At 31.7% G+C, this 15970-nt stretch overlaps 1 protein-coding gene and 1 long non-coding RNA gene across 2 annotated transcripts in view; both read left to right on the top strand.

Moving 5' to 3' along the window:
• LOC139486779 (uncharacterized) overlaps positions 1-6411 on the top strand; it is a 40678-nt gene extending 34267 nt beyond the window's left edge. The window contains exons 14-17 of the mRNA XM_071271741.1: positions 828-1004; positions 1869-1978; positions 2446-2587; positions 4360-6411. Of these exons, the coding sequence (XP_071127842.1) occupies positions 828-1004; positions 1869-1978; positions 2446-2587; positions 4360-4592 (662 nt within the window). The 3' untranslated portion in view covers positions 4593-6411. The remainder of the gene's footprint in view (positions 1-827; positions 1005-1868; positions 1979-2445; positions 2588-4359) is intronic.
• A 7372-nt stretch (positions 6412-13783) lies between these two features.
• On the top strand, positions 13784-15142 carry LOC139486993 (uncharacterized). The gene is made up of 2 exons (XR_011655707.1): positions 13784-14042; positions 14733-15142. It is a non-coding gene; the product is annotated as an uncharacterized lncRNA (long non-coding RNA).
• Positions 15143-15970: the final 828 nt, after the last annotated feature.

The raw sequence follows: 15970 nt of genomic DNA, 5'->3' as shown, positions 1-15970 counted from the left end.
ATAATTTTTTCTAAATTCACTTAGGTCCCACCTTTTTTATTGTCTGATACGAAAGTGTAATTTAAAAAAAAAATGGTTAGGATGTGATATAAAATAGATTAATACCGTAGTATTTAGTCATATAAAGAATCTGGCATTTATACAATAAATGAAGTTTATAAAGTTGTTATGCACAGCTGTGAAAGGAGTAGGTCCGGTAAGGACCGATTTTGGCCTCAAATGTCAGGTTCATCTGACGAAAGATTTTGACCACTTTTCAAACACTTAAGTGTCTATTTCATTTGAATCAATTAATTTATGTGAAAGATTTTAACTGATTTAGTCATTAAAAACGATCTGATTCAAGCTTAAATATGAATAATCTACCAAATGTGCCGAAAAATGTCATTTTTTCGATGGTTTTTGTCAAAAATAAAAGTGGCCGCATCCGTGTTCATCCTCAACCTTTATATATGTTATGTATTATCATAAAATACAACTTACATTTCAATACTAAGGATGAACACGAACGCGGCCACTTTCGTTTAACACGAAAACCGTATAAAATTTAACTAAAAAGCTGGAATTGTGAAGATTTCAGTAATTTAGCATGACTAAATGGTGCTAGTACCCGATATATGTGCATTGTATTGTCAAAAACAGCCCATATTTATGTAGCAGAAGCATTCTACTGTCCAATAAATAACTAAAAGTTTTACATTTTGATAATTTTGTAAAACTGTTATATTTTGGGGCCAAAAAGAGGTCTTACTGGACCTACTCCTTTTGTTTTTGTTGTTCTTGCATTAGGAAATAATTGGAAATAATCACTTTTGTTTTATTATCAGGAGAGGGAGAGCTTTGGGAGTCACCATGTGGTCTTTCTGGGACTATTCCATTTGAAGCTGTTCTAGGAGGTCACAAATGTACAGGCAACGTTTCAGATTGGAATGCCATCACATGTACATATAATACACACGTACAGATAACCTCACACAACTGCATTGGAGTGAAAACAGAAAGTAGTGAGTGTTTTATTAAATTTAATTCTGGTATATATGATGAGTTTATTAATCATAATATAACTACCCGATGGTGTGATTAAAAGTAAATTTAAATAAGCATTTTTAGGTGGATATATTACACAATACAACCCACATTACACAATGCACCTTATTTCTCAGAATCAACATTAAAAAAACCAGTATACCTAAGATGGAAATTTTGATATTATTTAATTAATAGTTATGAGTTGTCTTTCTTCAAATAAAAATCTGATCATGTATATTCTTGAACGAAAATCCTAATATATAGAATACGCACAATTTAACTCGGAATTTATATATGAACTATTAGCTTATGCAGTACAAGACTAACATATACATGCAATATTCACAAGATCATATTTAAAGTATGTCTTCATTTGATCTGATTTCTGTCACTATGTTGTGAAAACACAATCATATATCACTTAACATTGCTAACTGGTAAATAAATAAACTATAGTATTTTATACTTATAACTTATGTATGCTCTATATCTATGCGAAGGGCTTGAAATATACTTGAATACTCAACCCCTTTAAACTATTACATGCCTTCATTACACGTATGGATTCTTGGCAGTTTCATGTGCTCTAGATTACTACGTCAGTATTTTATTGAAACTTAATTGAATGAGTTATCCCTGTTTAATGATCAAAAGATATAAAGAAATAGTAGAAATAGGGTTTATTTCTAATGTGTTTTCTTTCTTTCTGTTCTTTAGTCGGATTGTTGTCTCGTTGACACATTCCCTATTTCCATTCTCAATTGTATTGTTGAGTTGTGTATTACAAATACCTTTGTACATTATTACTATTATATCTGTAATTAATATTATTATTTCAGAATATAAATGTTTAGCTTTCCTTAATGATGAATTTGATTTGTCAGAGAAAATGTCTACTCAAGTGATACTTACACAAGCAATGGATGGATCAAATGAGTTCATCTGCTGGGTAAGTTGTATAGTAAAATTTAATACACAGTCACAGTTTAACAAATAAACAAATATTCTATACTCACTTTACCATGTATACTGTGCTTCAGCTATATTTGTATTGATGATATTAATGATATTTAACGAGGCATCATAAATGCTCACGGAATCGACTCTAAATCTCATTTTTGATTTATAACAACTGCAGTTTGTCCATTCTAAAAATAATATATTCCCCTTGATATCACCAAAATTTATGTAAATTGATATTTATTACATGCAAAAAGGGGGAAAATAGCAATGGCTCCATAAAAGAAATAACGAACTTCTAAAGACCCGGAGGTGAGCTCATGCAAGTGTTCAAAAGAATAAGTAATTTCAGCTCCAGCATTATTAAGATCAATGTGAAAATTAACCAACAGTATTTCATGGAAACCCGCAACTTAAAAATCTAATTTAAAAACAATGTGTTCTATATCATTACAGGTGCTAACAACTTTTCCTGGTGATGATTTCGAATATCCGGAGACAAGGATTTATAAAATGCCAAATTTACAATGTTCTTCCTTTGAATATGTCAACCAACACCTCATCAAGAATAAAAACAACTACTTTCATTTGTTATATGGTAAGGAAGCTATACGACAAAAAATCATACATTTTTAATGTATTACAAAATATGTGAATTGTTTACCACTCATTACAATTATACCTAATGATAATTTTTTAAATACATAAACTCGTTAGCAATAAAGGCCATATTAATTCAAGGGATGTTAAATCACCCTTCAAGTATGTACCACATGTTATACATTTTTTAAAAGGATAAAAATAGTAATCGCGATAGGAATAGTTTATTCAAGGTTATCTCTCCCTCTGTGTATACTCTGTGTATACTTTAGTTTAAAGTGAACAATCAGATTCATAGTCACTGAATTTCGGTTTGAAAAATTGATGGATACTGTGGATATTTTCATAAATTTTGAGAACCGAAAAATACCAAAAAGGTATTCTTATGCAATACAAGAAAAAATCTGACAATGTCATGACAAAAAAAAGTTTAATAACTTGTTATTTGACTTGATAACATGCTCATTTGTTGCTTATGAAATCAGTTTTAAGTGCTCGCAAAACGTTTTGTGTTCACACTTGGTGACAAAGGCATCAGCATACTGTGGTTTGGAAATAACACGTCACAGACGTTTCAGAAAGGAAATTATAAAGTTTCAATGACGCTCACGAAAAGTCAAGTAGAGGAATTTGTGTTTTTATGCCGAACTATTGGGTCAAGCCCTTTTAAACTGAGTTTTTCAGTTTACTTTTATGTTTTGCTGTTGCAAATAAAGGCAACAGTAGTATACCGCTGTTCAAACTCATAAATCCATGGACAAAAAACAAAATCGGGGTAACAAACTAAAACTGAGGGAAACGCATAAATATAAGAGGAGAACAACGACACAACACTACAATGTAACTAACACACACAGAAACGGACCAAGCATTAGAAAAAATCCCACGAGAATAACAAATATAACATCAAAACCAAATACATGAATTTGGGATAGACAAGTACCGTGACACGTCTTATCGCAATGTCAAAACTGTCTCATGTACGCCAATATTCGAGTGCTTACTGTTTAACCCAGACACATTCTTATCGTGAATTTTTAAAGCCAAAGTCTGTTATTCGCTGATTTTCGTAGGTTGTGTGTCATCTTTGTTAAAATAGCATTAATCAGGCTGTTGATTTTTTTGGTCTAATTCACATTTGTCATGCTTTTTCTAGCTATAGATATTCGACTCTATGGCAGTACTATCCTATCTCCTCATATTTATATGACTTTAGATTTAAAACCTCGAAAACACTGTCCTTTAAGTATAACTCACAACTAAAATAACACTATCTATTTTATGCGCCACGAGCGCTTTTCCGGATCAACTTTAACCAGTAACGCTCAAGGCAAAAAAATAAAAGTCGGTCGGATTTAGTCATCAACGAAGAATTAAACAGAGGTTCAAAATTACGTCTACTGCATAATTGTGTTTGGCAGCGTCAGTGATAGATCATTATTTTTATGCCCCAACTACGATAGTAGAGGGGCATTATGTTTTCTGGTCTGTGGCTCCGGTCGTGCGTCCGTTCAGGTTAAAGTTTTTGGTCAAGGTAGTTTTTGATGAAGCTGAAGTCCAATCAACTTGAAACTTAGTACATATGTTGCCTATAGTATAATCTTTCTAATTGTAATGCCAAATTAGATTATAAACCAATCTCACAGTCCAAGGAACATGGAAAAGGATAGTGCGAGTGGGGCATCCATGTACTTTGGACACATTCTTGTTTTTTTATATATACGCATATTACTTTCAAGGTACTTTATAGTTTATATATTTCTATTTTAGATAAAAAGTCTAAGGCAACAGTTTGTGAGCCAGCAATTAATCCTACCCTATCAAGACCTCAAAATGATGAAAACATAACATACAGAGTAATAGAACAACCTGTGCCATCGTCTAAAACTATCAAAATAACAGCCAAACCGCCAATCTCTTCTCGATCTAATAGTGCGTCATTTCACAGTTATAAAATATATTTGCAATGTACTACTTTTTTCATATTCCTATTCATATTGTAATTAATCTGTATCAGTATAAAACGCGTTCGAAAACACTAAATTCGTTCAATATTGAATGTGCAATTATTGTGTATAACAGATTGATGGCGTGGGTCTAAGATACAAGACTATATTGTTAGGTTGTACGTTATACCATTATCTATTAATATTTACCAACAGTATAAAGACATGTTCCAGAGTATTGTATATAAAATAGTGATTGGTTAGACGAAGAAGATATGACAAAAAACAACGTTAATTGATATACGTCTTAAATTGTTTATTTGAGAAGACCAAAGTTGTTGTCAATATTCATTTTATACGATTGACACCAAATGCTTTGTAGAAATGCAAATTATATGTATATAGATAAGTAAATTTCGTATAATGCAAAATTCATAAACGTTCGATACCACTATTTTATAGTTAAGTTCAAATGATAATATTACAAGTTACATTGACATCAGTCATTCATCTTGTCAAACAAAATGACTATAAGACTTTAAAAGAGTATATTTATAAATAGTTAGTTGATTATTCGAATTTTAGGTTTTGTTATTGTATTTAGACATTTTACACTTGGAACAATTTAAGTTCTAGATGTAGATGTGATTTTGTTATTGGCTTTGTGATATATAACTTACTGTTATTTGTAGGAAATTGTATATAAATAAATCCACTGTATCAAGTGTATGAAACGATATTTCTCTACTCTAGAAATTTAGAAATTTAAAATAAAAATGTCGAGAGAGGAGAAATATCGTACTTCACAAGATATGTGGAAGAATCTGTTCCTCTTATGATTGTTTAACTATATGCAGACAAACTTGTACATTCTTTTTTAATGATCTGCACACATAAATTGTGTCGTCTTTATTCATGATGTTATAAAAGGTAACTGTCTAGTCGAAATATTTGTTGAAGTAATACAATGTGAAAGGATCAAACATGCACGTTATAAAGTTTCGTAATCAACCTCATATCAAAGTGACCTCCATTGAAAATAACTTTAAGGAAATATTATAGGTTAAAATGTTTCGAATTTTTGAAGTTACCTTGCTTTATATTTGTTTTGTATGAATTTGACCTTATTTTCCAAATATACTTTTAGAGATATGCAATAGCCGAATGAATGTTTTAAATACAAGGGTTATGAGCAAGTGAATTTCTTTTGGATGAATCAAAACGATTACAATTGATGGATAACAAGATTTTAATCATCTTCAAATCCCGTATTGTTTTTTGTATCATTTTATTTTAATTTTATATAAAACCAATCGTTTCCAAATAAAAAGACTTACTTTTGATACTATTATTGAAAACATGTTTGAAATATAATTAATAAGTTTGAATGTCTCCATTTTCATTTTGAAAATAAATGTGTACCTAAAAAGTTATACGATAAAATTGTAGATCATTGTTATACGGTGGTGCCAAGTATTGTAAGTAGGGTATGGTGCAATAATGACTAGTTCAACGAAATAGATATAATAATGGCTTGTAAAAAGTAAAAAAATCAAGAATATGGAACTCTTAATATAAACAAATTTATTTATTTTTCACTTTTATTTAATAGTTTAACAAGTTTTGTATAGCAAATTAATTGTACATTTGCGAGTAAGTATATTGTATTCTATAACATTTGTTTGCATATGAACAAATTAATCAAGAAGAAGACTTAGCCATTTCATTTATCATAAAACAATATTGCATCGAGTATCACATGTACTTGATTATATATAAATACAACTATGGATAACCGGTTCTTTAATTCATATAGTCTTGTGTTTTTATAATTTGTCATTAAATGATGACGCAATAAAGTTGCTGTTTTTTGTTACTGATGTTCAATTTTTTAAAACATAAACATTAGAAATAGACATACTTCGTTATAGGTTGCATTTCTGTAAATATCGACAATTCAATTTCCAATAGGAACTCCTATTACGGCTAGAACTGTAACACTTTTTCTATGAAGTTTAAAAAAAATATAATCGAGAATGGAAAGTTAATATGCGGTACTATTTTTTTAAAGGCCAAACTATAGGGTTGTGCGGCATATTTTCAACGTTTATATGTCCCGAACTTCTAACAGTTTAAACTAACATTAAATTATTTAAATAACCCTACCTTGAATTTAGTATAGCTACACATTACAAAATGATCAATATGCACATATACATTTTGTTACATCTTTTGACATCAGACTCGGACTTCTCTTGAACTGAATTTTAATGTGCGTATTGTTATTCTTTTACTTTTCTACATTGGCTAGAGGTATAGGGGGAGGGTTGAGATCTCATAAACATGTTTAACCCCGCCGCAATTTTGCGCCTGTCCCAAGTCAGGAGCCTCTGGCCTTTGTTAGTCTTGTATGATTTTAAATTTTAGTTTCTTGTGTATAATTCGGAGTTTAGTATGACGTCCATTATCACTGTACTATTATGCATATTTTAGGGGCCAGCTGAAGGACACCTACGGGTGCGGGAATTCTCGCTACATTGAAGACCCATTGGTTGCCTTCGGCTGTTGTTTGCTCTATGGTCGGGTGGTTGTCGCTTTGACATATTCACCATTTCCTTTCTCAATTTTATTTACTGGTAACATTCCCAAGTTATGTCTCTATGAGGTGAACCAGTACGTAAACATAATTAATTATCTATGAATATTATATATCTCCCAAAAAAGGCGTGGTTTGAAAAACAGCTGTATTCACAAAGTGCAACCTGTAAGTTTAAAACTTTCTACAAAGGTAGGTTGTTCTCTCCGGGCACTCCAGCTTCCTCCACAATCAGTTAAGCAATCAAGAAAAACATTCTTTTTTAAAGTTCTAACTTTAAAGAGTTTTTTTTCTGCCGATTTATGGACATTTCATTTTTCAAAATACATTTGAATTCAGTATTTTTCTATTTCCCAGAGACACACGTGCACACAACATCAGTTCACATTTATTTAAAAACAACGAAAAAGGAAAACAAAGATATGAAGATATGAGATTATTCGTTATAAGTTACCTACGGGTTCGATATAGTAAAATTGTAGTTTATTCATATTTATGAATTAACTGTTAACAAAATTTGAATTTTTGAAATACTAAGACTTGTCTACCTCAGGAATAGATTAACATAGCTGTATTTGGCAAAACTTTTGGGAATTTTTGGTCCTCAATGCTCTTCAACTTCCAGAGGGAGTTTTAACCCCCTTTTTCTTGGATGATCAATGCATTTAAACGAGGACTTATAATTGGACCCCCCGTTTTTGACATGGCTGTGTACAACAATGACACGGGCAAAAACAAAAATAGTTCATCATGTGCGTGTTTATTGTTACTATTAGTGTGTTTTTTTCTAATGTATGTGGTCTTTTGAAAATGATTTGGTCCGTCATGTCTATGTATTAAAACAATTAATGACTACTGGTTGGTATCTCAGGAACAACAAACTTGCTATTACCCTGAAACTCTATCAATAGGAGTACAATATTACTTGCAAAAACGATATGTACAATAAATTGATGGCTCTATATAATTTAATAAAAATTAAGTTCAATGTTGACTTCCCAACTCGGTCCTTTCATTAAATTAATTCATGCCGTCGAGGCATTGAAAGACGTATTGTATATCAGGGTCAAAACGATTTATAAATAAACATAGATAGTAACAAAATAATACCTTAAAATCACATGAGTTAGTGATGAGCAGTAACTGTGGTGGGGGTTGGTTGTACAACGACGTCAGACAACTGCTATCCGCCATCAACACTCGTCGTCTTATCAATGGTTTATCTGCTGGACTGATATGAGCAACCCGTGCATTTACTTGCACAGATGGACAGTCTCTCATTGACACACTGTATTTATCTTTTTCTATGCAGAAAAGCCATATATTTGAAGAATTTAAACAGACGCTTTTTGATGTGACCACTTCGACTTCCATTTTGTTAATGAACCGTAAACTTCCGGTGATCGATAATATAATCCGTTTCTGCGTGCCGTGTGCAAAGTGTCGTCCCTCCTCTGTTCAACTTCGTACTTATTTGGCCTTTTAACATTTTTTTACTCGAGCGTCGCTGATGAGTCTTTTGAAGACGAAACGTGCGTCTGGCGAAAATATAAAATTTTAATCCTGGTGTCGATGATGAGTTTATATATTGACCTGTTCGTCGATCTGTCAACAAATACAGTATTTGTAGGACATCTATATCTATAAAAATTAAGCGCAGTTGTTTAAAAAAGGTAGATGATTATAAACTTCTATAGTGAGAAATGACCATTTCATTATCATATTGTATCTCAATTTATATTAGGAGTTTCAGGATCCTACTAAATTCCGATTTGTATGTAACATATATACCGATAAGAAGTTAGTGATGCGTACTGATTGTTCTACCTTTTGTTCGCTCTCACTATCTTTCCGCAATAAGTTCTCAAATATTAAATAGTTTTCTATACACTATTTTGTTTATGTTATGCAACTGATACTTTATTGTTTTTATGGTCTAAATGACTTTTGGAATTAATATGACTATTTCTTCATCTTAATCCTAAATCATTTGATATTCATATACACAGTTATTTAATGTGTTTACCTCTGTTTAATAGTTTTTTTTCCATATAATAGGCGTAAAACAAAATCCGGTTTACAAACAAAACAGAGGGAAACACATGAACTTCAAGAGCAACAGAAACACTGATTGGCAACAAAAACAAACGGCAACATACAGAGACAAGGAAAAATAACAACTGTTATATTCCTGACTTGGTACAGTACATTTTAAGAAAAACGGTGGATTGAACCTGGTTTAAAGGCTAGCCTTACCTTCCGTTTGTATGGCAATGATACGCATACCGCTAAAATGACAAAATTACTTGACAGAAATACAATACAAATGAACGCAAGAACCCTCATAACAGAGACATGCATAAACAAATAATACAATAGAACTTTACACATGTAAACTGCAGAATAACAACGAACATCTCTAATGAATGAACGACACAAACGAAATAAAAACTAGATTATCAATGAAAAATTTCTAAATAGAGAATAGATTTGTTTTATTCATAGACACGCATAAGAATAAAAAAAATGAGATTGAGTTTGTAAAGGTGGTATTTTATGTTAATTCTAACCATGACAAGACCATTAAAATGAAATTGTGTTTGACCATGTCGGTTTTTCTTCTCAATTCATACTGTGTATAAACTAAACATTATTGTGCATATGTTTGCTTTTAACTTAAAATCATATGAACGAAAAAGCTGATATTATCTTCTTTTTTTTTTTTAAATTATTCAAAGTTTTATTGCACTTTTGCTGATTTTATCTCATCTTTTACATACATATAGAAAATAAAGATAAAATAACTGTAATATAAAGCAAGATCATGTAAGACCTAAGCCACGAGAGCATAAATACGAAAAAACAGCAGCTATATAAAAAAAAAGAAACATAAAATTGAATAGCCAAATTCTTCTAAGGTCAATGTTAAATTAATTAAGGAAAATAGAACTTGGGTTTCTTATAATAAAAAAAGAAGATGCAGTGTAATTGCCAATGAGACAACTCTCCACAAGAGACCAAAATGACACAGAAATTAACAACTATAAGTCACCGTACGACCTTCAACAATGAGCAAAGCTCATACCGCATAGTCAGCTATAAAATGCCCCGAAATAACAATTACATAATTCAAACGAGAAAACAAACGACCTAACTTATTAAGCTATATATACGCCTGGTTTTCTTATCTTAATACAGTTATCTATACCATAAACGTTCATTACAATATTTTAGAAATGAACGAAGTTTTTAAGTGTTTCTTATTTTTGGGTTTTATGTTAACATGCAGTGTGGCTGAATTTGAGCGTCGTCTTTTACTGACTGATTCTACAATGATTCAGGAACAGCTAGTACAAATGCAAAATACCATAGCTTTCCTGAATCAAACTGTAACCAATTTGAACAACATGGTAACGCCACTGACTTGTGCTCATGGTAAGTTTTAGTTGTTTGTGTTTTTTGTATTCAGCAGTAGGCTGACAAAATTAAATTGAATTTAGAAATAAGACTGTCTGGTATGATAGTTATCGAGAATGACCTAGATAACGAACGACGAAGAGGATATAACTATTTGCCAATGTACAAAACTTTAAAAAAAAAAAAGCAGAACTTATCCCGCATGGTAAGCTTCAACATTATCTATAACAATCTCATGTAAGAACATGATCAGTGACTGTCTAATTTACATCTTACTTCATTTTGTTATTAGGAGAAGTATATGCTTATTAATCTGTTTTTTCAAAAGTTTGAATGACAGACAGTTGTCTATTATTAAAATCTTAGCATAAATGTCTGTATAAAATCATTCATTTGAAATCATAAAATTGATTTTGTAAATTATCTGACATACGTGCACAAATGAGAATCTTGTTAAAAAAGGTAATTCCTTGTTTAATATTTTCCTAAATTTAAACAAAAATTTTATCTCAAAAAGAGAAATTTATTTTTCACGAATCGTTGCCTCTTAAAACATGCGGTATCTTGTGGACGGACGGACGCCATTAAAAGTTTGTTAATCTTTATGGATATCTGTTTCATAAACACGACACTACGTTTGCCACACTTGGATCAGGATGTGCTTACTCTTCAAGAGCACATGAAATCATCCCGAGTATTTATGGGGGTTCATGTTGCTCAGCCATTAGTTTTCTCTATTTGTGTTTTGTTTACTGTTGGATTCTTTCGTTCTTTTTCTTTTATAGCCAAGCATGGTGTTGTTAGTTTATTTTCGACTTATGAGTTTAAATGTCTGTTTTAAATCTCTCACCTTTCTTTTCTGACAACTAAATTTGCATTATTTTATGAATTTTACGAAAGTAATTGTTTCTGTTTAAGCAACATGTATTTGCACTAATTGTGAAACAAATAGCTATTACCTATTACCGAGCGAAAATGTTTCGTAGATATCGAAACACCTTGATTTTAGAATTATATGTTATAAACGTCGTAGCCATCAAGTAATCCATTGCTTAAACATTCTATGTATCATATTTTAATATTTGGATCATCCTAAAAACAATTGACACTTACTAGTACAGTTTTTACCTCGAGCTCACTGTTTACACGAACTTAAAAAACCTAGAACTAATCAGTTCTTTTAGTCTGTATAAGATTTGTTCAAATCATGGAGAATGGAAATATCCACTTCTTTTAAAGAATATAAAAGGTTCCGAAAACACAGTTATTTCGTAGTGCATTTTTTTTGACAATAAATTCAAATTAAAAAAAACCGGTTCTATCTCAAACAAATGTTCACAGTGTAGTGTTCTACTATTGAGACAAATAATTTCAAAGGTATAGAAATTTATACCAGCTCAAACTTATATTGACAATTCTGTGTTACAGGGGTCTGAATTGCAGTTTAAAAGTTTCAGACGTACTAATTTTTTACCTTTATTTAACTAGACCATATCACTACTTAACATAAAGATTCAGCACCCCAAAATTTTTTTAACATGTAATTTCATCCCCTAACTTAATGTTTCATGCATTAAATATCAAGAAATAAATTGGGAAAGTGTATGAAAAAATTGTAAATTATACACTGTTCGTACAAGGGACTTTTATATTCGTACACAACCAAAAAATCAAGGACAATAACTGTGTCATTGGACCAAATGACATTTCCTCAACCTAAATTAATTCGTAGATTGACATTTAAGAAAAACAGCAAATACATTACTGATTGCCAGTGATATTGGTTATTAGACTGACTTATCTACATGTTCACTTTTAAAATCGTGTGTTTCCTTTATTTTCCCCTCTCTCAAATATTTTACTTAATCGAATAAGATCTATGCAATCACATGTATATATTCATTCAACAGTTGATCTGTAAATGATATTCTTTATATTCGCTCCAAATGAATTACATTGTAATATAATACTTATTATATTTGTTTATTAGTAAAATTGTTAAAAGATAAAAAGTATTTATTTCAGGCACAAAACTCTTCTTTGCCATTTTGAATGCATACCTGCATGTTGGACATGATGAAACCCTAAAATTCGACCTCGTAAAAACAAATATAGGAGCGGGTTACGATTCATTTACAGGCATTTTCGTTGCACCAAATCCTGGAACTTACCATTTTACCAGCGTAGTATACAATGCAGCAGTAGGCGACGATGTTATAATCCAAATGAATAAGAACAACAATATTCTTGTAGTCGGATATTCAGCAATAACTACAAAGGGTGATATAAACAAGTGTGAAGCATGTTAAGTATTAATAGGAAAATATCAAAAGAGAACATTTAAGCTTCCAATTTGTAACCTGTCTATTTCTATGTAGCAACATTCCAGCAGCGATTGCATATGCAATATTTTCTTCTCCTAGATTTTTGCATTTCTATCATCATTGCATTCATAGAGAGTTGCAGCTTACAAGAAAATTTTTAAACAAAGAGTTCCAAGTGGTGAATTAGTTAATTGTAATACCACTGATATTAACATGCCGTCAGGTAGTTGACATTAGACATTTTTTGTTTTACCCAAACGAAGTTTATTTTAGTTGTCATAACATAAAAGTTTTTCAAGGAGGTTCGAACTGACAGCTAAAACAAAGATTTTAGAATCATGAGTTGGGAACTACACCAACACTTCGTTATTGGTCAACAACGTCATAAAGAAGAAAATTCCACACATAACGAGATTATAATTTCATTTAAGACAAAAACAGCCTATGATCCTTTAAAATCTGAAACGGTTAGTATGACTAAATACTAGTAAGACTAGAAATATGTCGTCATCAGTGTTTAATTAATATACACCCATAAGTTGTTAAGCATTTATTCAAAGATATTTTCCTTTTAATACTTAACATGCTTCACACTTGTTTATATCTCAAATCCAGAGAAGTGTTATATGGAATGTTCGGTAATACATTGTATATTTAGATTGTAATTGACTAATTTAGTCGCAACTGGTTTTGTGTAGGAATAAGATATCATATGAAAGTAGGGAGTAAACCTTAATTTTAGTTACAAAATTGTTGTTCGTAATTAGGTCTGTGCAGCTCGTCAACTTACGAACTATATTCCGATGAAAGTTCGAAAACTAGAATTTAGTTTCATACTTGGGAACACCATGTTTTTATCAAACTGACTGCCTTATCTACTGATAGTTCGTATTCTAATCGTTTACCTTGTATGTCGTACTGTATGTGAACATACACGCAAAATGTTTCACAACAAAAGTATTTTAATATTCTATTCCATTTTTTATTTCAGTGTGGCAGACAAACGACTATTGTTAAATGACCCTGACGTGTTGCAAGGTCAAATGTTACGCATGGAAAATGCAATTGCCAACTTGAATATAACTGTTGCACGGCTACAAGCTGACAAGGATCTTTTAAGTCAGCAAGTCTCAACGCAGACGAAACTAATAACACAACTTCAAGCTGAAAGTAAGTGATTTAACAAGACGATAAAGACATTTCCTACTGAAGGTCAGATACTTTTAATAATCATGTTCTTATAGGGTGTCTTTCTTTTTTGTATTGTTTAAGGGTATGACGACGGTTGGCGCATTTTTAAAAGATTAAACCTGATGCATGTGTTTGCACTTGTCCTTAATTTTGAACCTGATGCTCAGTGGTTGTCGTTTGTGTGGTTCTTTAATGACTATTTATAATTAAGATAAGACCGATTGTTTTCCTGGTTAAATTGTTTTTACTAGGATTTTTTGGACCCTTTATAGATTTCTGTTTTCGGTGTGAGCCAAGGCTCCGTGTTGAATATCTATAATGATTTACTTTTGCAAATTGCGACTTGTGTGGTGAGTTGTTTCATTCGCACTCATACCATTCTTCGTATGTTTATTCGTTACGTTGTTTTTATACATAAACGATTTTCCACCGATTTAGATATTATTTTCTTCTCTAGAAAACCGTTTCTGACATGTGTTTGGAATAGTAAGCATCTCACAAATATATTGGGTTGCCCAAATGCAATTAAATAACTGAAAACCAAAAGGTACAATGTACATAAAATAGTAAAAATGAATGCTGTTTCTGAAAGCAAAGAAAAAGATATGAAACAGTTTTTAACAATGCAATTCATAAGGTATATGTATATCTATCAAACTTCTTTTGCAGATTCAAAACCAGCCTTTTTTGCGGTCGTCACGGGATCTTCGGGTATTGGAAATGACCAAACCTTAAAGTTTGCCTCTGTCAAAACAAACCAAGGTGGATGTTACGATCCTATCACGGGAGTTTTTATTGCACCATCCCCGGGTTTATATCATTTTACATGTGTAACATATAATATTAACAACGCAGACGACATTCATCTACAAATGAATAAAAACAATGATGTTCTGGTTAATGGGTACTCATCAGGATCTTCAGAGGCTGAAAGTCTGGTAATGAACATTGTTGTTAATATGACAAAGGGCGACCATATATACGTTCAGCATAGAGGAACAAGTGGAATTGATCAAGTGCGAGGAAATTTATTTTCTACATTTTCTGGATTCAAATTATAATATTCAAATATTCAAAAACGGAGGTGTTCAAATTCTTATGCCATGTTGTACCAAAGTGTCCGGATTTTTCTAGTTTGAAACTAGTTTGAAAGCTAATGCATACACATTATAGTGTTAAAAAATCTATGGAAACTGTAAAATAGGAGAAAATTCTCTAAGATGGCAATACATTATGTGTTTGTCCGCCAAGGCCTCTGATCGTATTGCATGATTATATGCAAACATGCTTAAATGCAACTTGTATGTATACAAATGAGCTCCTCTTCATAAATATGCATTATCCGACAATATTGGACTTTTTTTATTTAAATATATTTGTCTGCACTCAAGACTTTTAACAATTCGATATATATATATAAATCTAGGGTTTGCTTTGACAGAATCTTGAGCATTTCAAATATTTTTTTAGCTCACCTGGCCCAAAGGGCCAAGTGATCTTTTCTCATTACTTTGCGTCCGTCGTCCGTCGTCGTCGTAGTCGTCGTCGTCGTCGTCGTCGTCGTCATCGTCGTCTGTTAACTTTTACAAAAATCTTCTCCTCTGAAACTACTTGGCCAAATTTAACCAAACTTGGCCACAGTCATCATTGGGGTATCTAGTTTAAAACATGTGTGGCAAGACCCGGCCAAGCAACCAAGATGGCCGCCATGACTAAAAATAGAACAAAGGGGTAAAATGTTGTTTTGGCTTTTATCTCTGAAACCAAAGCATTTAGAGCAAATCTGACATGGGGTAAAATTGTTTATCAGGTCAAGCCATATCTGCCCTGAAATTTTCAGGAGAATTGGACAACCCGTTGTTAGGTTGCTGCCCCTGAATTGGTAATTTTAAGGAAATTTTGCTGTT

The sequence above is a fragment of the Mytilus edulis genome, chromosome 8, assembly GCF_963676685.1.
Source record: "Mytilus edulis chromosome 8, xbMytEdul2.2, whole genome shotgun sequence".
Lineage (NCBI taxonomy): Eukaryota > Metazoa > Mollusca > Bivalvia > Mytilida > Mytilidae > Mytilus > Mytilus edulis.
Note: the sequence above shows the minus strand (reverse complement) of the source record. Positions and strands in the feature narration are given on the sequence as shown.